The 24,420-nt window shown below is 44.2% G+C and overlaps 1 protein-coding gene across 2 annotated transcripts in view; it reads right to left on the bottom strand.

The window, feature by feature from the left end:
• The window catches only part of CREB5 (cAMP responsive element binding protein 5), a 409,450-nt gene that overhangs the window by 302,042 nt on the left and 82,988 nt on the right, over positions 1-24,420 (bottom strand). For both annotated transcript variants that reach the window (XM_066239436.1, XM_066239437.1), the window contains exon 4: positions 16,102-16,223. In XM_066239436.1, the coding sequence (XP_066095533.1) occupies positions 16,102-16,223 (122 nt within the window). The remainder of the gene's footprint in view (positions 1-16,101; positions 16,224-24,420) is intronic.

Here is a 24,420-nt window from a genome sequence, read left to right as displayed (position 1 = left end):
GGAAGCCACTGGTAGCTTTAGAGAAGGAAGGCATTTCATTTTCCTGAAGCAGAAAAGACACAAGAAAGAAAGCAACACAAAAGAGAAAACTGGTGAATTAAGTTGGTATCAGATCATGAAGAATATGTAACCAAACAGAGTAACCACAGCTATCGCTATTTCTACTGTACCCAGGACCCCAGAGAAGCTTGGGTCCCGTCAAGAAAACCAAGCCTTCCCCCATACCGTAAGGCTAGCTGCTCCTCCACGAGAATGAAGCTGTGGCACCTAGCCCACCCAGCAAACCACCTGGACTACGTTAAACCCTCAGTTACAGTTGTTTTCTTTCAATTGAATCAAGAGGACACGATAGAAACTTCCAGTGGGGGAAGTTGGAGGGAAGGTGCATGGCAAAGCTTTCCTCTGAAACCCAACATTTAAATATCTAACGCTGACCGCAGCCTACGTACCAGCCATTACTCTTGATGCTAATGCCAAAACTCCTATGCCACCCAGAAGGAGTGGTGTAGCAACCCTCTGAGGCCCAGGCAGTGCCCTACCAGACCAGAGCAGCATTCTCCTAAGCGAGCTCTCCTCAGAGTCAGCCATTCAAGCAGTTATTACTCTATTTGAATCCAATGTAGCTCCAAGTACATCTCCGCTCAACGAATGTTCATTTTACTCCATCCAGGAAAGCAGTGGTCAGTCATCAGGACTGGGTGTGGAAGGAAATGCCCCACAGCAAGAGGACATTACTCCTAAAATGCTAGAGAACAGAGGATTGTCCCCCGTCTGGTTTGGAACTGGAATGATGCCTTTAGTGAGTAGATCGATCATGGTGAACCTCGTGACTTCGGTGACATTGAGGAATGCATCGCAGTGAGCAAGTTGCCTTTTCTTCCTGAGGATACATGGCCCTTCCTGAGGGCCAGCCATGCTGTCTGCGGACACAGCTACAGAACACAGAAGAGTCTTGAGCTGAGACGGGAGCCCAGAGAAGAATTTTTAAAGACGAGGATATTGTGGGTGCAGTCAAGATTTTTCCATGTATTTGTGGAGGTCAAGATTTGATGTTTTGTAAAGCTTCCACTCCATATTTTAAAAACTAAATTAGCAACATGCATGTACTATGAGGAAATAAAGACAGGAAGACAAGCTGAAGTGGAAGGAAGCACATGGGTTTTCCAGCAGACAGTCCTTTGTACAAATAATAGATCTGTAACTTCCTCGATTTGTGGCTTTCACCAAATTATTTAAACTCTTAAGCTTTAACTCCTTATTATGTAAAACGAGGGTAAAACATCAATCTCTTAGAACTGTTGTGATGATCAGGGAATAATATAAACAAAACTTCTACCACTGTGCCTGACAAATAGTAGGAACTCGATAAATGGTAATGAATTTTACTCACCTAAAATCTCAGTTCTGGCCATTGGGTGTTCTATTTTCCCCACTGTCTAAATTTGTATAAAATGGGCTTCTCACTGCTCTCTGCACGTTGTTTTCAGAGACTCATAGAAACGGTCAGTTGGAAAGAAATCTAGCAGTCACGTAATCCAACCTGGATGTAATTGTAAAGGATAAATCAGTATCCTCTCCAAAAGCATCTTTCTGGCATACCAGCTCTCTCTGTGCAGCAGCCCTTCCCCCCCCCCCCCCCCCGCCACACACACACCCCATTTGCACGGCCAGAGCCCCAGCAGTCGGAGGAGAAGAGCTATGGCAGCGCTTGGAGGAACACAGACATTTGAAAGCTTCATGGAGTCCACCATTCATACTCAACAGGGCACGGCTCTGCTCAAGGGGTATTTACTGTTTGATAAAAAGCCAGTAAGTTCTTAAAGGGATAAGTGAGATTCACAAATATATGACTTCTCAGTGGAAGGTAAAAGAAATCCAGTCATTAAGAAAAGCCATGGCTGTTTTAAAATCTATTCAGTACAGCGACGGACACAGTAGAAAGGGTTATAAATAAACAATAAATCATGCAATTATTACTGTTTGAATTTTGGCAAGATAATAAAAAAAGAGCAGGGGTATAATCAGGAAATAATAGAAAAGATCTGCAAGGCACCCCTGCAATTAGCGATAAACAGAACTTGGCTCCGAGTTGGAGTCCCAATATGGCTCTCATTAAAGAGCCCTGGGACCTGTTCCTGGGCAGACCTCTGCGAGCTCTCGGGGAGAAGTGAGGTAACCGAAACGTCAGTGCACGCGCACACTCACACACACACACCTCTATTCAGATAATCTCTTACTGTAGCATTATAACCACCTGGGCTGAAATTACTACCTTATGCCCAGTGGAGACCAGTCGATGGTCTTCCGAAATTCTAATTGAGATGTTTCCGCTTCTCAGCATTTTGACTCTCGCCTTTGTCATACCATAAACACACACACATGCACACGCACGCACGCACACACACAGACGCGGGCACGGTGCAGTGGGCGCCTTCGCTCATTTTCCCTTCCCTCTTCCCTTTCACGTTCTTTTATTAATGGTGCCTCTTAAAGAGATAAATGCTCCCACACAAGTCATACCACTTAAACAGATAAATAGTCCGCGCTGGAGAGACACAGAGAGCATGGGAGAAAACCCTGTCTTATTAGACTGGAAACAGACACACTATATTAATGCAAAAAAATCAGCATATGGTTCTAATAGGCTTTCTTAAAATGATTTATCAGCTGTGATTAAGCCCTCAACCAGCATGTCTATCTTCATAAATAAAGCAAAAGTGCACCTTGCTCTCAAATGCATCTGCAGTATCTTATTACGCAGCCCTGGACCGTGCACCCCATTTATAACCCGGCTCTGGGGAGCCAGGAACTCGTGTGCAGTCACAGAGTGTGTGCTCCGCAGAGGCTGCCAAGATTTAGGACTCTTATCTCAGAGATAGTCTTACTAAAAATCCATTATAATGAAGGTTTATCCCCTCTTTCTGGGCCACAGAGCTCGGCATTGCTGAAATATGAACAGGTAATTAAAAGGATATGCTTGATTTTACAATGAGCCCAGTGACACAGAATCACCAAACAGCTGTTGGGAAAGAAAGGCATTTGGCACGAGGAACAGGTTACCTCTGCCAGGGGGGGGGGGGGCAGAAAAGGAGGACCACTCTAAAAAATCAGACTGGGTCTCTTTTTTTCTTTTCTGTGCAGAAGAGGGGCGACTGCAAATATTAGTCATCTTTGTCCCCGGACTTCATTCTCCAGCTGGCTAACGTGTCAAACGGTCTCAGTGGCAGACTTGAAAGAAGGGGACTTCACAGACACCCTGCGCAGGGAATGAGGAAGTAAGTGCCATGACTTCTGGAGGAAGGTGGAGGAAGTCAGTGAAAACGCGTGAGTGCAGTAAGTCGGACGTGGACGTTTGAACACTGTTACCCGGTCAGCTGGTTCAGCCTCACGGGGCATGGCTCTGCTGGAGTGGTTATTTACTGCCTGATAAAAAGCCAGGAAGTCCAGGAGGATGAGCTGAATAAATCCCACAAAGCATCCAAGCAAAGTATCTTAGTGGCTAACTTCCTTTTGAGCCGTTCCTAGGATCCGCACAAAGCTCCATTCATGCCCTGCCTTGTAAGCCCAGCCCACAGGCACAGATCAGAGGCATGCACGTACCCTGTCCTATAGGAGCTTTGGGAGGGGGGGCATTTCCCTACACATCCACATAAATTTAGCCAAAGCTCAAGTGAGAGACCTCATACTCTCTTAGAGCCACATACTATGTTATATGATTTACGCAGGTTTGCAGTGGTGTGGTGAGATGTTTTTCAGAAGGCAGTAGGCTTGAGGAAGGACAAAATGTAAAATCTCATAAGAGAAAACGTGCTTGGCCTATATTCCACCAGGGTTGTTAACAGATTATTTTTCTTGTAGAATATGCCGGTCCCTTGGATTAGCAGTAGCACTAGTGGCTGCAGCCTGGGACTGCTGCGGTCCATTAGAAGAACAGCATTAATGAGGTCAAAGCAGCTCCTCTCTCCCGCGATCACAGACTGCTGCACCCCTGGCCCTGGCCAGCTGTCTGGCAACATGAGCCTCTGGTCACAAGGGGGCCGTAGGAGGGCATGTGTTTAGATCCATGCAAATTTATCACCACTGATGATGAGTCAACTCTATATTCGCACCCTGTTGATGGACACACCAGTTGTGCCACCTTCACAATCCGAGGACAGCAAATGTCTGTTAAAGCTGGTGTTGAATTGGACATAAGAGGCAATTCTAAATGATGGTCAGAGTAATGAGGAATCACTCACATAGTCTGGACTGCCCACTTTGCCTAAAACATGTACTTATGTGTGTGGGGTGGGGGTGTGTGTGTGGGGGGGTGTGCATCATCGTGATACAAATGAGAAACAAATCGAGCAGAGCTGGACCAGAAGCCGGTCCCTCCTCCCGCCGTGCAGGGACGAGACGCTGGGTCTCCGCTGTGTTACTGTCTCTGTGAATGTGGACTTGGATTTCCGTTCCCAAGATCTCTTTTTGGACAATTCTTTTAGTGAACACTGGGAAAGAAGTCCAAGGTGAGATGCTGAAGTGAGATGTGAATCTGACACCAGCTACCTAAGAACTGCTTTATTTTCTAGTCTCCATAAATTTGAACTGTGTGTATTTATAACTTCAAGGTTGTTAAAAAGGCCCAGCTTCCTGGTGAGAAAAAGAAGTGATGAGTGTCTTTTGGAGAATGGTGGGATAGAGTCCGGACTTCTTGCCCTTGTCTTGAATTCAGAAAACACACCACCTCGCTTTTCCACAGCCCACTTCTGGGTTGTTGCAAATAGCACCGGAAGTGCTGGGAGGCCGTTTCCAGGGGGACCAGCCACACAGAGATAGCACGGTGCATATCGCTCTCGGGCACATCCCACCGCTAAAAGGGCTGCCAGGTTTCTGGACTGTCTTGTTCCCCTCCAGCCACTTGAGGACCAACCGAGTGGGGCTAGAAGGGTGGGGCTCACATGCACTCCAGATCCAAGAGCTCTGTGGATCCCAGGCTCGCCCTGTAAAGGATGCAACGCCCGGGCCAGCCAGGCCAGTAAGTCCAGCAATGGCCTCATGTTCATAAATCCTCTGGGAAAGTTCCTAAGCTGTGTGCATAACAAATCATACCAGGAGAAGCCAGGGAGGGGATGAATTCTTTGAGAGTGGCTGTTATTCAAAATGCCCAGCGCTGCATCATCTGTAGTCAATCAGCCCGACACCCACCCGAAACATGACTGCTTCTCTTCTTTGGGGACATGACTGCTTGCAGAGCCCGAATAAGCCCCCACCCAAACATAAAGCCACAGAAAAAGGCCGCGCCCGGCACCAACTTAGGCAGGATCCGGTCAGCACTGTGATCAACTTTCAGTTTTCACAAAACAGATGGTGCACCCTGCATGTAACACAGACCCCAGGGATGCCTGTGGCTGCAGCCACACTAAATGCAAAATGCAGCATCCACCCCACTTCACAGAGAAGACTGGGGAAGCCCCCACAGTGCCAGACAGAGAATGGAGGGCTGGCAGGTGGGACTAGCCCACCTTCTAGGTCCAAACTGTCCAATAAAACTGCTCCCACTTGCCTTCAGGTCAAATGTCAAAATGTCATCCACATACACAGCAGCCTAAGTCTACCAACACAGGGTTTATTAGACAATACGTGCTTCGAGGTGCTGCTGAGATGAATCAGAGGTCCGGACAGGTTAACGAAGAGTCTTTTCTATCTCAAAAGGCAGAGAGCAAAGGGAAGCCTGGCAATGTTCTGGAAAGGACTCCAGCCAGTAATCCATCAAACCTAGAATGTGAGGACCATCCTAGCCAAAAAAATAAAGATAAAAAAATAAGGAGCAAGCAGGTGACATGGTGCGTGGCTGACTTCATCTCCATTCCTACCAGGTGGTGAGCCCCTTCGATTCACCAGAACAACTAGCTCCCCAAAACGTTGATATGCGGTACACATGGTTCGGGGGCGGGGAGCCCCACCACCCCGTGAACTTGCCTGGGCCTGCGGGCTCTGGTGGTAGTTGGGTAAAGCATAAGGAAAATGTCCTGTTGGGTTCTGATGTGAAAATCAGTAATTGCACCACGAGTTTGAGTTGACAGCCAACGTGCTGGAAAGCTGGACAGGAGGAATGCGCGGAATCCCAGTGCCTGCCCTCCGCCTTATCAATATGGAAATAACTTAACGGCGCACAAATGCTGGGGCAGGGATCCCAGAGCAAATCGCTCCCATGCCTGCTCTTAACTGTACTTAACGTTCACCTGGATTTATGAGATGATGGAGGCAGGGACTCTTGCAACTATTATATTCTTTTCCTTTTCCCCTTTTACAACGTCAATTTTTGCTCGCATCTCTGCGAGGGGCCCAGGCTTACCTGACTCCTAGCGGCAGATGCTTACTTGTGTCGTCTAACATTTGGTCCAATTTTCCAAATGTGAGGGCTGTTTTCTGCCTCGAACGGAAGCTTCATCTTTTAGACATTTTGTTTTAATCTGGCCCAGAAAACAGGTCTGTTTTCCTGCTTGCCTTTGGGAACACAACTGCAGGGCATTACCGGAGGACAATCCAGTTTCCTCTGCAGATGCTGCCGCCGCCGCCTGCGTCCAGGTACGCGCCCGCCTCTCTGCGCCTGTCTGGCGCATTGGAAGTCCTGAATTACTCACAGCTGGACGCTGAGTCTGTCCAAGGACAATGCCCATTTGCTGTCGTGATTTTCTTTGGGTCAATACCTTGAAATTCCAGCCTGGCTGGCTTGCCTGCCTCAAGATAGGTAAGAAATAATTTCAACCCAACCCAACCTGGACCAGAAAAATCATCCTGTTGAGAGTGTCTCCCACTGCGAAAAGCTGCCCTTTTCCTCAGCCCTTAAAGCTGAGTTTCATAACTGTTTTAGCAAGGATCCTCCCAGCCAAATAATTCAATTGGGCTAACTGTCAACTGCAGTAAGGCCGCCTGGTGGGAAGCCAGGCCAAGCAAGAGGTCCTCACGGCCCAAGTTGGGGTTGATTGTAGTCCCCGGGGGACTTCTGGGCTCACGGTGTTTTTGATTATTTTGGGTTTCTTTTTGTGTGTGTGTGTGGGGGGGTCATTTTTAGTGCCCCTCCCCCACCCCTGCTTTGGCTCTTTTAAATAAATTCCACGTATAGGATGTTGTAGAATCACGACTGTGTTTAACATCTTCCAACATGCTTTCTTTCCTATCTGTAGCATCTCATACCAACCCCTCGTACCTTTTAACAATGACAACATTTGAAGGAACTTTTAACCGCAAGTGACAGGCAAACATCTCCAAGATTATTATTATTATTATTATTATTACTTTTAAATATTTCAGTTTATTTTCACTTTTTTTTTTAAATGCATTCAGTTTGGCAATAACACTTAATGCTAAGTATTTCTTTAAAGTTAGGCTGGAGGCCAAAAAAAAAAATCTTTCTTGGAATTTGTAGCAATAACCCAGTGGGAAGTGATGACGGTCTGAACTTGAGGTGAGGGAAATGGGAAACGCAGACAGGCTCTGAGAACTCTCTCCTAGGAGGCTGGGTGGACCTAGAGAACCGGCAAAGGAAGGAGGGGCGGTCCGGCCACGCCTGCGGTGGGCGGGACCAGGGCCATCAGACAGGGCACCGGGTCTGCGCTGGGAAGCCCTCAACACCGATGGATTGGGGCAAGCTGAGTTAGAAACAGCAGCGTTGTATTCAAACGGGGATGTCGGAAACAGCCGGGGATTAGAGATGGATGTTCAAGTCCAACATGAGGGCTAGATGTGCAGAGAAAGGGAGAAACTGGGTGGAGCTGATTGGTCAGCTGTGAGGCGACCTGGAGAGCAGGTGGAAACAGGAACCCCCTGCGAGTGAACACAACCAGCAGACAAGGAGACAGAGACGGAGACGGAACAGAGAGGTCGGGAAAAGCCAGCACCTGGCGCTCCTGCCGCTGGTGCTCCTCAGTGAGTGCCTGTCAACTGTCTTTTTTGTCTCTCTTGGTAGTTTATTCCTCCATACTTTAAACAGGGGAAACAGGGCTGGCGTGACCACCTGTAATTAATCCCTGTTAGTGAACGGTCCAAAATCAAATGATCGTTAATCACATGTCCCATATGTCATATGTGGACCTGAATAGGCTTCATGAATAGGTAAGTACTTTGACCAGTACCATACCCAGTCACAACTGAACAGGAAATACTGGCGCAGGGAACTGTGATGTTATTCTGCAAAATTTCCAACACAAACGGCAAGGCTCCCCAAGTCAATGCCCAGTTTCCCTCTAAGTAATCTTCATGTGACATCGTAAACAGAGGAGATCATCCCAATCTTTGTACCCCATAGCTTCAGGTGGAAACATTGGCACCTCTCACGAGAACACCTGTCACAGCCAGGCATGAATGTAAGACTTTTCTAATTCAAGCTTTAGCCTCTGAGAGCCTTGTGATCAGTTCTTAAAAAGACCTCAGGCAGAGAGGCCTACTACCTTGCCAGAATAAATGTCACGTGATAGCAATTATAAATAAAACCTATGACAAAAACAACAACAACAACAACAAACCTAATTGCTTAATACTGAACTCAGAGCGCAGTAAAACCTGCCACTCACAGGCCGAGACACCCGTCCGCAATTACGGCCGTCATCACCGCTGCTGAAGGCAGAGCCGTGAACTGCCCGATGACTTAGCGTTAGACAGTAAATCCTCAGCCTCCAGCGGTACGATAGGTTCTCTTTCGTGTGAAAATCAGGTCATAAGGACTCATCCATTAAGGTCCACATTATCCAAATATACAAATTCTCCCAGGGACGAGGGGAACAAACGCCCAGCTCCTCCATCCAGGGGTCTCCAAACTTTTTACACAGCGGTCCAGTTCACTGTCCCTCTGACCATTGGAGGGCTGCCAAATACAGTGGTCCTCTTACTGACCACCAGTGAAAGAGGTGCCCCTTCCAGAAGTGCAGTGGGGGCTGGATAAATGGCCTCAGGGGGCCGCATTGCGGCCTGCGGGCCGTAGTTTGGGGATGCCTGCCATGGGCCTTCCCTCATCATCAAGTCAAATACACCTGATACAAGTGCTCACTCTCTGCAAGGCGACAATGCATTTTGCTACTTTGAGGAGACCTGGACTTTCCATAAAAATAAATAAATAAATAAATAAATAACACCTAAAAAGCCTAAACCAAAAAGAAAAACTATGAGTTTATTTTATTTCCTACTGTATTTTAAAACTGAGGCGGAGCCTCAGATCTCATTGTGATTCGCTAGCCTATATGGACAAGGATGCCAGCTCTCACTAATCCTGTAGGACTGTATCATCCATCCTAAATCCCAGGAAACTCCAAGACGTGAAATAGCTTCCAGTTTATCCACAGATGTAGTCGTTCCCCTGAGCGGGGCGCAAGGGCAAAGGCCAAATCAGCGTCTCTCGCAGGGTCCCATCCCACCGAAGTTGGGGGTGATTTACACAGATCAGGAGAAAGCTGTAGTGTACTGAAATGGGAAGGAAAAAAGAATCCTTTTTATATAAGGGTTAGAATGTCTAGTCATTGGGATGGGGAAAGAAATAGCTCGTCTCTTAGAATATTGCCAGTGGGGGGTTTCCTCTTCGATCAAACTGACAAAAAAATGGAACAACAACCAATAAAAAACCAGAAAAGATCAAAAAGCAGCCTCATCTACTAGGATTCAGCAAACACGGAGACATTTTTAGTATCTGGATAAAACCAAATTTAAGTTTCGGAATATATATTTTTTTCTCCAGACTTCTGGAGGACGGAGGGATCGTTTTACACAAATATCATAGAAAACATAACATAACCAGAAACACGCAGCTGTTGCAACTTTGCTGCATTCCGTGTCTTGTCTTTTCCGCCCAGCGCCCCCATGCCTTCCCCAGAGAGCAGCGCAGCAGCTAGTGGCTGATAGAACAAGACTGTGTACCAAAGCAACGCGGAGCAGAGCGCCTCCCTCTCTGCACCCTCTCTCCCCCAATGGCTGGCGGTGTCGGATAACATGATTTCCAGGTACAGAATTTAATCAGATCGGGCAGCCTACTTTTCCGAGCCGAGGCTGACCTGGCCATGCCCTGTTCCATGACTCCTGTTGAGCTGGGATCCAAGATCTTAAGATTGTAGCTTGTCCCTTGTTCCCATGTGTTAAACAGTCAACACCCTCTGGGAATAGACTGCACTTTTCATCATTTGGGTAGGAATTCTAGAGCATGGAAATGCCCTAATTTGCTATTGCTGCATCAGCATAATGAGTCGGATTTCAGTCCTCTGGGAGAAGAACAACACTTAGCACTTACACACAGCACTTTTCATCTTCAGGGCCCTCCACCACGTTAGGTTGGAATGCTGTTATTTCTCTCAGCAAGACAAAGGAGTTAATTTCTAGTCCTTTCAACTCCCCTTCCTTTCTTACACACACACACACACACACACACACACACACACACACTTGCACACAACTGCTATCAGATGGTGAAGCTCTCTCTGGCTTCCTAGATATATTTTATTCAATTTTTTTAAAAAGAAAGAAACTTTAAAAATCAAAAATAAAAGAACAATTCACCCTCCTCTTTCTTTCTTTATCTTTTTTTAAAGATCTTTTCTTTCCCTCTAACACAGAAGCGTGCCAACGGCCAGACACAGTATTGCGCTCCGTTCAGCATTGCTGCAGGAGTTCCCATGCTTGATTTGGTTCTTCATGCCTCATGAGCTTCAGTTTCATCGCTAGCCACTGAGGATAGCTGAATACTCTGTTGTGGAAGATTCTAGAAGGCTCTGCCAAGTTCCATGCTCAGCCCTTTTCTCTACTTCATCTCTGTTTACTCCTGGCCCAGGTGATTCCAACTGGTCTCAAGCGTTTCAACAACACTGATCTGCAGATGACTCCCAAATTTACATCTCCTGATAGGTCACCACTCCTGAATTACAGACCATATATATCCATCTGCTGGCTCGATATCTCCATTTAACAATTCTAAAACTAATCCTCTCCACATCCCCCTCGGACCTGCTCCTCCCACAGGCAACTCCATTCTTCTAGTTGCTTCAGCCAAAACTTGGGTTTGTCCATCCGTCCTTCCTTCCTTCCTCCCTCCCTCCCCCCTCCATCCTTTCCCCCTTTTCTTCTTTCTTTCTTTCTTTCTTTCTTTCTTTCTTTCTTTCTTTCTTTCTTTCTTTCTTTCTTTCTTTTCTTTTCTTTTCTTTTCTTTTCTTTTTTTTCTTTCTCTCTCTTTTTCTTTCTTTCTCCTTCCTTCCTTCCTCTTTTTCTTTTCTTTCTTCCTTCCTCTCTCCCTCCCTCCCTCCCTTTCTTTCCTTTCTTTCAATTTAATTTATTGGTTTTAGAGAGAGGAAAAAGAGAGAAAGAGAAGAAAGTGGGGATGGGGCTGGAAGCATCAACTCATACTAGTTCCTTCTAATATGAGCCTTGACTGGGCAAGCTCAGAGTTTTGAACCAGCAACCTCGGCATTCCAGGTCAATGCTTTATCCACTGCGCCACCACAGGCCAGGTTGACTCCATTCTTTCTACTATCGAACCCTCAGCCAATCCTAGTGACTCCCTCTTCAGAATATATCCAGAATCTAATCCTCCTGCCCCATCTCCACCTTGACCAATATGCCACCATCTTTAATCCAGACTCTTTCAATACTGTCCTCACTGGTCTTTCTCTACTGAGGCCCTCCCAAAGCTTACTTTCAACTCAGCAGCCAAGGTGACATTTCCAATACATAAGTCAGGCTCTCACTCCTCTGCTCAAAACTGTTCCATGGGTCCCCATCTCACTCAGAGTAAAAGCCAGAGCCTTCAGGCCTTCCTGGCTCTGCCCTCCCACACCCACTGTTTAGTGTTATTACATACTCTCCTGCAGCCAAACTGGCCTCTTCACAATTCCTGCAACCCACTGAGCACCCTCTAGCCTCAGGGCATTGTCCTTACTGCTCTCTCCACTTGAAACACTCTTCTCCCCAGCCGTACCTGGTCCAGGCCTTCTCTAACACACCCACTTACCGCCACGCCCTCCCAGACCACCCCAGTGCCCCTCCCTGCCATACTTCTCTCCATAGCACTTATCATCTTCTGACGTGTTATACATTTCATTGTCTTTACTTGCTTCTTGTTTGTCTTGCCCAGTAGAAGTAAGTTACATGAAAGCAATCTTATTTTCTTTTTCTTACCCGCCTTAGTCAGTAGTGCATTCACCAATGCCTTGGGCAGTGCCTGGCACATGGCAGACACTCAAAAATATTTCTTGATTGGATAAATAATGAACAAACGTTTCTCATCTGTTTTAGGAGATGGACTAACCTGACTTCTAAGCCATGGGCAAGCTTAAATGTATGGTGCTTGTGTGTAATGGATGCTTTTCCAAGGGGGAAAAATCTCCTTAAAATTTTTTGAGCTTATACTAATATGGGAAATTGAGGTAACTGTGGAATGTGTTGCCTGCTATTTATGATACAGATATAGATTTGGGGTCTTTTTCCAGGGGCCATGGCGTGTGTCCTCGCGCTATACACACATTTGGATACTTTCGGAAAAGGGTGCTAGGATTACAGATAGTCTGTAGAATATAACTTTCCCCAACATACAGCCACACGGGCTAAGCAAGGATCAATTCTCTGATTGTTCTTTAATAGAATTTTCTTGACTAAACTACAGCTAGAAATTTAAAGGTGTTGGGAAAGACCAGCTCAATCTTCCAAATATTTTTGTATAAAGTACGTAGAAAGTTCTAGCAGGAACTTTTTTAAACAAGTTCTCCAGATAAATGACTACACCTCCCACTTTCCCAAATCATGCTGAGGAAACTAATGCAAGTCTTTTATTAGAATAGAAGACAAAGCGTCAGCCTAGCGTGCGGAGGACCCGGGTTCGATTCCCGGCCAGGGCACACAGGAGAAGCGCCCATTTGCTTCTCCACCCCTCCGCCGCGCTTTCCTCTCTGTTTCTCTCCTCCCCTCCCGCAGCCAAGGCTCCATTGGAGCAAAGATGGCCCGGGCGCTGGGGATGGCTCTGTGGCCTCTGCCTCAGGCGCTAGAGTGGCTCTGGTTGCAACATGGCGACGCCCAGGATGGGCAGAGCATCTCCCCCTGGTGGGCAGAGCGTCGCCCCTGGTGGGCATGCCGGGTGGATCCCGGTCGGGCGCATGCGGGAGTCTGTCTGACTGTCTCTCCCTGTTTCCAGCTTCAGAAAAATGAAAAAAAAAAAAAAAAAAAAAAAAGAATAGAAGACAAGGAGGAAAAGAAACCAGAAGAGAGTTGTGGACACAGAAATAAAAAGAAATCATTTATCTGAATGTGGAGTAGAAGGGAAGAAGGAGAAGACAGCACTCAGTAACTATAACGGATGCATTCAATAAAGAGATGTATTCCTGCATTTTAAGCTGGGGTTGGCTATTGTAGAGATGTTGGCAGCTGAAGAACTGTGGTCCAAAGGAAGGTAAAACCATACTGGCAGACTGGAGAGCAAATCCTCCTCACTGGCCCACCCTGCGGCTTCCAAAGAAAGGCTAGAGCAGAAGCCATGAACACAGCCGCCTGGATGAGTCACCACGCCCTGGGCCTGGAGGAGAGAGCTCTTGTAGAGCTGCCCGAGGCTGGATCTGACCCATCTGGTTTGAATGAGGCCAAGGTGGAAGATACCACAACAGCCTTAGAGCTGCCCACCTCCCAGGGCATGCAAGTGCCCTTGAGGCTTGTGACAGTGGTCTGCTGAGGGGTCTGCCCCCAAACCATGGGGACAGCTGGCCACAGGACCCCACCCCCATACCGCACATCCATCAAGAAACCAACACATGGCTAAAGGCAACATTTAAAAGAGAGAAAAGACTTCTTTTTTTCTACAAATACAAGTCCTTTTTCAATTTTGCTTGCCTAGTTATCTTCATTTTTAAAGTCTGAATATTTATACTCTTTCTCAACTCATAAGGAATCAAAATGAACTCACACATGCACACACACAAAAATGGATAGTATGAAAATGTTTCTTAAATTAGCAATCAGGACCAGAGGAAATATAAACTGGAACTGAAAATCTAGTCTGGGGGGAGGAAGTAAAATACCCTAATAACCATGTTCTGAAGAGTTCTCCAAGTTAAGCAGTAAATTTGGCTTCACGTTAACCAAGCAGTCAAAGCAAAAAGAGAAACAGAACCAGTTACATGATTCTCAGGTCCAAGAGGAGACAATATTTCAGTTCCTCAAGGGAAGCAAACTATTTCCTGGAATTCAGATCTGCAAGACGTTCCTTCCCCGGGACTTCATATAGGAGATCATGAATACAACGCAATGGAGACCTTCTAAAGTCATACCCTACCACGGGCTCCCTAACGCTGTCCTGGGTAAACATCTTCAGGAACACCGAAGGCTTTTACTGCAGTTAAAGCCACTCTACCAGAAATGAAAACAATATAACCAAGTACACATCTTTTACATTGTACAATTTGATCTAAGAAGCCGACCTCGACTATCTTGAGGAATAAATGAACTTAATCCCTTAGTCTTTTACCTACACCATGCTTACCAGGAGAACTAAATTTATTACTCAACCAAGAAAATTCACTATACTTTTTAGTTTGGGGTTCTTCTTTTCTCTTGCCGTTTTCATGGTGTTTTGTTTTTTTAAGAAATCTGTTTCAATTGCAATGCGATATCAAGTATACACCTTTTTTTTTAATTGAGTTTTTTTTTTAAGTGCTCGGAACAGTGCCTGGCAAATATGTGCTAAATAAGTGTTGGTTTAAAAAGAAAGGGAAGCCTGGGCCAGATAGCTCAGTTGGTTGGAGCGGCATCCCACTACGCCAAGATTGTAGGTTCGATCCCTGATCAGGGCACATACAGGAGTTAGACAATGAATGCATAAATAAGTGGAAGAACAAATCAGTCTCTGTCTCTCTCTCTCTCTCTCTCTCTCTCTCCCCCCTCCCCCTATTCTTCTCTTTCTAAAATTAATAAACATATATATATATATTTTAAAGGTCCTCATCTCACTGAGATGGTGGGAATAAGGGCATGAAGAATGAATGACAAATTAATTACAAACAAACAAAACGAGTTGATTGAGATTTTATACTGTAACCTTCACCTATTTTCATGATTTTTTCTAAAGCAGTACAGACTGGATACAAGTCCTTGACCATTTGGATGTGAAAACACGACATGAAAAACCTGGTCGAGAGGGATTATTAACATTTCACATAGAAGAGGATTCAAAGGTTTTGAAACACTTAGAGAAATATCAGAGCCTTTTAAAATTTCTTCTCTGGATGGAACAGCTGGGACTTCAGAACTCCATTACACTCTAGCTGGTCCTTCCTATCAATTAACACTCACATTGTAAGACTGTTCATGGAACGTGTCTAAATTGTTGTCTCGTACATTTTGATCATTCAATAATGCTCTATAAAAACAATGAAAAAAATACTGAAAGGCTTCATTATCACACTTACTTATGACCTCATTTCCTTTCCTTAATCATATAAAAATGATTTGAAAATGCCAGCACAACACTACAATAAAACTGAGTACGTTCTGGAAGAATTCATAAAGTGGATTTTCTACTCTTGTATGAACAAATAATCCACACTTGTAGTTACGCTGTTTGTCTCAACAGAGAGAGATGTTCAATAGTACAACTAGAGAGTAACTGTGAGCCTACTGGCGACCCACTGGGCAGATTACGGACACCAGGCAGCGCCAGCCTGTGACAAAAATCAGAGAAACCCCTCTACTACTGTTATAACACTTCACCTGTTGCCTCTTTGACTCTTGTCTTCTGTACTCAATACCCTGTCAAGACTTTCTGGTAAGTATTTAACAAAGTAAAATAACTAATTTTGGACAGAAAAAGGTCTGTGAGTTTATCTGACTCAGGTTCTAGAATCAGGTAATGTGTTGTTGTTTTTTTTCTTTGCTTGAATTTTATATATTAGATATCAGTTTTTCTCTGATTTTTCTAGCTCCAGCGTCTATCACAATCAGGGATTCAACCTTGTTTTTAAACATTAGATACTCGCCAGGAGATAAAATACTGTTGAAGGGCCAGGCCGTGTCGGCACTCAATGTGCAGGGCCATCCATTATCCGCACAGAAGTGTCTAGCAGGTGTTAGAGGAGACACCTGTCCAGGTGTCCATCCAAGCCGACCTACCCGCTTGCTGCTCTCCTCCTCCTGCACCTTCCTGAGCTCATGCTCCAGGGAGCAGTCCAGCTCATTGAAGAGCCCCACCTCCTCACAGTTCTTCAGGAACCTCGTTGGGGTCGGAGTCTGATCTGAAAACAGAGACCGCGTGATCATTCGTGGGAGTTTTTCCTCAAAGGTCAGCGGGAAGCATGCGCTCAATTCACAACTCCCCTCCCCTTGTCTTAATTCAGATGCCGACTGGCCATCCATCCTCTCCCAGCCCTTTAAATAAAAACGAGGACTTGAAAGAAAATAAAACCATAAATTGCAAAGGAGGATCACGATGTGTAGTCGGCTACTGTAGAGGAAGGATTTCCAAACCTCCCTTGGGACAATTTCAGGGGATCCTACCCTTGACTTTCGGGGTTCATGTCATACAAATAACACTGCAATGTGTGGAATCACTTTTTCTAACTGGAAAAAAAAATGATTCAGCTAAAACCGGCCAAAAAAAAATCTGCTGAGTCCATGTTATGTCTGATTTCAGAAGGCTGGAAGGAAAAAAAAGATGTTGTAAATTTTTATAGCACACAGAAAAGAAACACACAGGCATGTTGATTCTTTTTCCTTAATGGAGGAGAATTTAGCAACTTTATCTCTCATTTTGAGAGTCTCAGATGATAAAATGTTCCAAGTCAAAGACCTTCAACTCCCACCCATTAAAAATATAATTATTAACTTTAGTTTTCTTTGCTGTAACTAAAAAAAAATGTTTTGAAAATACTCTTTAAAAGGAATAGAATTTTATTCATATTTTGACTGTCTAAGAAAGCTTACTACATACTTAGAAAACCGGAGGACCTGAAGCCAATCTTTGTGGTTTAATATTTATTAATATTAAGTATTAAAAACTTAACATATTTTCAGTTGACAAAATTTTTCGCACACATTCTCTGGAATCTAAAGAGCCTATGAGGTAAATACGGTAGGATGACACCTCTGTAATCATTCAGGACAGTCATCTTCCTTGGTGAAGGTGGACTTGAGTTGACATGAATAAAACTATGCACACTGTCCCTTACTCGGAAACAGGAGATACAAAAACCAGAGAGAGCCATGGAGAGGAGTCTGGCCGTGCCAACTCTCTTGCAAATGAGGAAAACCGAAGCCCCGAGCGATTCAGAAGGTCTTGTCCAACGTCTCCCGAGTAGATGTGGCAACGCCAGGATCATAACCAAGGCCTCAGCGCTATTTCCACTATGTACATATAATATATTACTTCCACCTGAGCCCACGGCAGACACTGCTGCACCGAAGCTGGCACGTGTCCAGCACGACCTACATTCAGTCTCCAACCTCTGCACAGTTCTCGAAGACATCGCCAGCCAACTGGAGAGTGCCCTCAAATTAAAACAAATTAGCCATTTCTGTACTCGCCTTATAAATGCCCCTATGACAAGAAACTAGAATTGTATTTACTTTTCTAAGTCATGCAGAGAGCAGTTAATCCCGGTAAATTATCCACCGAGATGCAAAGAAATAGCTTAATGTCCAGGAAGCTGAAAATAGCTTGATATCCCCATCTAATCAGTGCTGCTGAGGCACTGACTCCCTATGGACAAGGGCCTTTCTACCTGTGCAGTAACCACATGGCCGATTTGGATTCCAGTGCAGAACAATCCCCATCTGCCTCCTTCCCTATGCTCTGCCTGATTTCGAAGATACTGAGCTGTCTTTGCAGTACACAGAGAGCCTTGCAGATGACCCTAAATTGGGCATAACCAATAAAAGATATGCAAAGGATTGAGCTTAACTGAAAATGGTTTTCTTAGCGCATTAATTAGTTTATTAAGATGCACACATATACACCTATGTAGCCAATGGAGATATATGACAGTTGTGTTGTGTGCTTATAAAAGATTAAATGAGCATTTATGAAGCATCTTGCAGTTTAGCAACATTTCAGCCACATTGTCTAGAGCAGGCATCCCCAAACTACAGCCCGCGGGCCGCATGAGGCCCCCTGAGGCCATTTATCCGCCGCCCCCCCCCCCGCTGCACTTCCGGAAGGGGCACCTCTTTCATTGGTGGTCAGTGAGAGGAGCACTGTATGTGGCGGCCCTCCAACAGTCTGAGGGACAGTGAACTGGCCCTCTGTGTAAAAAGTTTGGGGACCCCTGGTAGAGTCTAGATCTCACAACATTCTATGAGATAAGTAGGGTGCATGTTGTCTTAGAAATGAAGAAATGAGTTAAATAACTTGCACAAGGCCACACAATTGGTAACCACCTTATCACTACGGAATCCTCTCCTTCCTGTAGACGGAACCCTTCTCAGTCTGAACTGTGTACTTTGTGCAGCTCTCTCCCAGCCTGAAGGACCCTGTTGTATGTGTAAGACAACGCTGACAACCCAGAAATATAGATTTGAAATCGTGTGATTCAGAAGAAATTACCTACCTTCTTTAGACCTCAGATTCCTCATCTTTCAACTAAAGTTCTAAAGTTACACGATTCCTAAAATCACCACTGTAATGGGTTCACTTCAAAAGTGACTGTCAACAACCAAAGTGTCCCTTGATAGAGGACTGGATAAAGAAGATGCGGTACCTATCTACAATGGAGTACTACTCAACCATGAGAAATGATGACATATTGCCATTGACAACAACATGGATGGACCGGGAGAACATTATACTGAGTGAAATAAGTAAATTAGAAAACTCTAAGAACTGTATGATTTCACACATAGGTGGGCTATGGAACTGAGACTCATGGACATGGATAAAGCTAACATGGTTACCAGGGAGAGGGGGATATGAGGGAGGGGGGAGGGGGAAGGGAGTAAAGAGGGACAAATATACGGTAACAGAAAATGACTTGACTTTAGGTGATGGGTACACAACAGAATCAACGTTCAAATGCTATAGAAATGTTTACCTGAAACCTAGGTACTCTTATTTATCAATGTCACCCGGTTCAATTTCATTTTCTAAATAAAATTCTTTAAAAAGTGGCCGTCACTAGCTCAAAGAAACATATAACTATTTAAAGGAATATATAATGAGGATCTAAATGGGAATGCAAGTAACAGCTGCTTAGACACTAACATTCAGGCCAAAGATAAGGACTGGATATATAGATACAGGAGCTGTCTGAACTGAAGGTGTAAATAAACAAGACCTAAAAGTGGAAATAAAAAAACACATCTGTGTGGGAGGGGATATAGGCATACATATTCTTCAACTTATCGGGTGCTTATTCCATGCCAGGCCTGTGCTAAGTAGTTTCTCTGCACCATCTCATTACTTTTCACACCAACCACAGTTAGTAAAAACTACGTTCCCCATTTTACCTATAAGGACCCTGGACCTCACCCATGCCCCATTTAGAAATTGAGTCACATAATCGTATTAGTAATTGGTAATCCTAGCAATCCTCGGTTCTTTTGAAATACCTGGGATTAATGACTTTTAATCCTTCATACAATAGAACAGCATTACAATTCCACGGGCTCCCTACCAACTTGCAGAAACATCTGCGACTAAAAAATCCTGAGAAAATACAACGTAACAGAATTGAAATATTAGACCACCTGTCATCAGTCAGAATTTAGTTCTCCAGGTTTTAACTTTCCTTTTATTCCTCTCTGATTCTTCATTGGAGATTTACAAGTCGAGCGCCATGGTGCCAGGTGGAGAGAATAGTCACGCTAGAGGCTCCATGCAACTCCTGAACCTTGAGGCAAGTTCGTGAGATGGTCCATGAAATAGAATTCAGGTTGGAATTTGGGGGCCAATCCCCAAGCAAAGCTGACGAATGTTTTATGTCTTCTCTAAAGCAGAATTATTCCCAAATACCAGCGCATACCCACATACACCAGCACGGGAGGTTGAAGAAGCATATAGCACACGGATAGTAATGTCACCGTCTGTAATGGTGGGTCTCTCTACAACAATAGGGAAACAAAGGAGAGGGGATAAGGGGAGCCCTGGGCCATAAACACAGTTGGGTCCTTTTCATCCCTAGAGCAGAAGACCCATATGAAGGCCCCAGAGTCATAACCAAATGTGGCTTCCTTTGCTGTATAATACAGTGAGAGAAAAACAAAACAGATATCGTCTCCACATTTGGAATAGATAAGGTATACTGTTCCTAATTTTTTATTCATTTTCTTCTTGTGAATGAGCCATTTTTTCCAGTTACAACAGGAACCAGACAATGGAGCTTAACTTTTGTTTTAACATTTATTGGAATTAATACAGGGTCTCCAGTTGTCTTTGATCCCACGTGGTACCAGTTCCAAGTAAGCCAGGAAATGTGCAAATCTTCAAAAAGGGAACAGCTAAATCTATCAGCAGCTTAAATAAAAGAGGCAGAGGTTCTTAGCCACATGAATGCCTTGTCAAATAACTGTTCCATCTGAAATTAGACCCGAAGTAAGTGGGTAATGTCCATGGCCATAAATTAAAATTCTTGTAAACCACACCCTATTTAAAACTAAGAGCATACACTCGTTAGCTAGAGCAGCAGCAATTTCTATATCCTGAATGATAGGGGCCAATGCTTTATTGCTGGATAATAACTAAAGTTTGTTCTGTGGACCACACACTCCAAGGACTTACAGGAACTGGCTCCAGCGGGAACTCAGATCTGAGATGACTGTTTGAGGCCATTTGCTCGCCTTTCTTTGAATGTTTCTGCTTCAGCAAGGACCATCTGAATGATAGAAGGGGATAACCTCAAATCTCAAGTGAAACTGAAAGTTAATAACTTCTGAGTCTGAACTTGACCAGAGTGGAAAGTGTTCTGTGGTCATTACCTTTGTAAATCTGAGTCGGTGCTGCCCGTGCACCTGTGTGTTACCTTCTCGTAGACAGTTCGCAAATAGCACACCGTGTTCTCAGGAGACACGTGGGGCCGGTGCAAGGGAGCAAGCTTACCACTTCTGCCACTCATCTCACACGTCCCTGGGGATCTGTTTACCCACCCGACAAGAAAGACTGGCACCGGAAGGATAGACAGACTCCTTCTAACATTTGTCCTCATTCGATATCTAACTCCCTTCCTGGAATGGGAAATCTGCATCTTGAGAGAAGGAGCCCCTCCTCACAGAACTGCTGCCTCCGCACGCAGTTGGGTAAAGGACACGTGCCCACGCAGCAATCCTGCTTGTGTATCTATCTACCCGGGAGAGAGCCACAAACTTAGCATTATGATTTAGGAATTCACCCATCCGTTATACAACAGGAAATCCTGTACCACATTACATCTGGGAAGGAAAAACGAGGACAGGGCTAGAACAATGAGAAAAAAGTAGAATGCGCTAAGTTTTCCGATCAGCCCATCGTCTGCCTAGCATCAAGTGCTCCAGCCTGGGCAAGTATGATTATTTCAAAGTCTAAATGACAAGCACAAAGCGAAAGCCTGAAACCTGATTCTTCTTCTAGAAAGTGTTTAGTCTGCTCAAATTTAATAATAGGTTGCTACCTTATTCGGTTTCAGAGCTGCGTTTGAGCTATGTGTTTGTCTACGTTTCATTTTCCTCGATGATAAAAAAAATAAAAAGGCAGAGTAAGAAGTCATCAATTAAAAAAAAAAAGAATAAAGAAAGAAAAGAAAAAGCATAGTTCCCACCATATATCAAAGGAGAAGAATGTGAAACTCATAAGCAAAGTTTCTTCTCCTATTGGTCTGATATTCTTAACTATAATATTACTAAAAGGACTAAGTAAAGTAATTTTACATCATTTCACATTAAATTGATGGTGGCTAGTAATTCTATAAAAGCCTCACTAATTCAGACCAGTTATAAAAAAAGATCAGTTTGAATTAGTGACCATTCTAATTATAGGGTATTATTTTAAGGCAATGCATTTTTATTATTTGCCATGACTCAATTTCAGTCAGCAAAATTCCCAAGAGGGCACTCAAATCAATAGAGAAAATAATTGGCATTAGCATATCTATTTTAGGAAGAGTTGGGCTTCTCAGAAAAAGTATTTTTCTTAGATACTTTTTACATTCCTTTTATAGTTATATTTATCCCATGAAGTTTTCAGCAATGCTTTTTTTTTTTAAACAGTATCACTTAGTCCCTATCTGAATTTTAGTAAAGTCCGAATTAAGAGAGTTTACTTTAAATAAATTTGAAAATGCATAATCTTTTATAGGAGCAATAATCAGTAACAAACGACAAAATTCCGTGGAATTTTAGACAGGCTTCTTTGCAATAAACGGGCCTTTTATTGAGTGTAAATTTCCAGTCGGAGCAATGGGGTTCTCTCGGTGACACTGCCATTTCTATTTCCCTACATCTGTCTCAAGATGCAGTGCTACCACAAGACAAACCAAGGCAACTCTGGTTTTTTAAACGACAGCTGTGGGTTGCTTAAAAACTGACCTAGACGGGGGTAGTCCAGGTCAGTGAGAGATGAAACGCACTCTTGAATTGTCTGCTGGAATCCATATGTTGTCATGGTGCACAGCTAGGTGACTAGGGGCCCGGAGCATGTCGAGGGGACAACTAAAAAAGGCTTTGACAAGGGCCTTGCTTAGGACACACACTCCAGAAGACACAGATTTCGATTTAAATTCAGCAAGTGGATACTCTACATCTACTCACCATTAGCCATGGCCTACCCCGAGTGTTCCAACAGCAATCAAAGCCACAGTCTGAATTCACTTTAGGTGAGCTGAGCTGGTAAAAAGGCTTGTTAATACTGTGAGCTCATGTCTCTGCTGGCCTAACGAACTAACGGATCCAAGGTGACTGCCTTATCAAAACCTGCCCCGAATAGTGGAAACTAAAGCTTACCAGTTCCACTTAGTCACTAATTGCCCGAGTTCTCTGACACTCTTTGTCAAAAGGGATTGTTTCCAGATGGAACAGACTGGAAGCCAGTTTTTTTATACATAAAAGAAGACTGCAGTTCAAGGCCTCTGAGGTATTCAGGTGAATTAAAGTTCTGTTTTGCTAGATCAGCTAGAAACATGATTGAGATGAGACGCTCCTATAAATGCCAATAGCTACTTGTTGCAATGGACAAGACCATCTGATTTAAAAACACAATCGTTATTCTTCTAAACGCTAATGTGTTAGTACAGCCTAAAACCTTTTGATTAATTTTCTCCACGTGATTGCTTTGAAAGAGATAAGTCAATAATAGAAGATAAAGCAGTTCGGAGATTTATATTCAAACATAAATCTAAGACTAAAACATGTTCTTAGTATGTAGAGCTCACCCAATCTAGGTGTACAGTTAGAGAATTATAGACAGATGGGGACCTTAGACAAACTTCTCATCCTGTTGATTATGTTTCCTCATCTGAAAAATAAGTGGCCAGAGTTAAATAATCTAATGCCTATAAAGGAAGAGGCACAATTGCAGGCATAAGATAGGACAATAAATGGAAGCTATTGTTATTAGCATGCTGCCCTCTGGTGCAAACCATGTCCACCACTCTCTATTCCATACAAATTGGATTAATTTACATAGTGGGAAGTCACTGTGTACTTTCACCATCGGTGGAAGAGGAGGTAAATGAGTGTGTGAGTGTGTGTGTGTGTGTGTGTGTGATTTACTTACTAACTCAGTTGAGTTTTTTACACCTCAGTTTATTCCCAGATAAATTTGGAGTGAGGTATATTACCTTCCTTTTGGCTTCCCCCTCAAAATGCCCATGGATGGTTAAGTAGGATTTGTAACAAAGAGCCACAAACAATGGGTTTATGATCTGAGGCTGTCTGGTTGATCATGATCAGTAGGTTGGAAACAAATATTCTACTTCATTGCATTCACCATGGTGAGAATTAGACTTACAGTCTGGAACTAGAGCTAAGTCCTTATTCTAGACCTAATCCACGGACACAGTTGGGTTCTGAGGGACTATGTTGTCATTTACAGTGGATGCTGTGTATCAGACGGTGATAAGGAAGATGGAAGGAGAAAGCTAGTCTCTCTTGCCTCTCTTCCGTGTGTCAGCTCAGGGTACAGTCAACGGCACCATCTGTTCTGTGGTTCTACCACTTCCATTCTCACCGTATTTGGAATTCGAGGAGAAAGCACACCTGAGCCACAGTGCTAAACAACATGTCGTGAATGAGATGCCAGCCTTGCAGACAGGCCTTTCCCAGCCTCCCCTAGGCAGGCTGCTTGCCACTTCTGTACCACTGTCATGTGTTATCTTCATCACGGCACTTGTCGCTCATGGATATTTCCTTGTTTATTCATCTGGAGAGCAGCTTATCTATTATTTCTCCTCCTCCCCATTTCCAATAGAGTATAGTAAGTTCCACGGAAGAGGAACCTCACCTGTCAGGTTCATTGCAGTATTCCTAGCACCT

This window comes from Saccopteryx bilineata, chromosome 7 (genome assembly GCF_036850765.1).
Source record: "Saccopteryx bilineata isolate mSacBil1 chromosome 7, mSacBil1_pri_phased_curated, whole genome shotgun sequence".
Classification (NCBI taxonomy): Eukaryota; Metazoa; Chordata; class Mammalia; order Chiroptera; family Emballonuridae; genus Saccopteryx; species Saccopteryx bilineata.
Note: the sequence above shows the minus strand (reverse complement) of the source record. Positions and strands in the feature narration are given on the sequence as shown.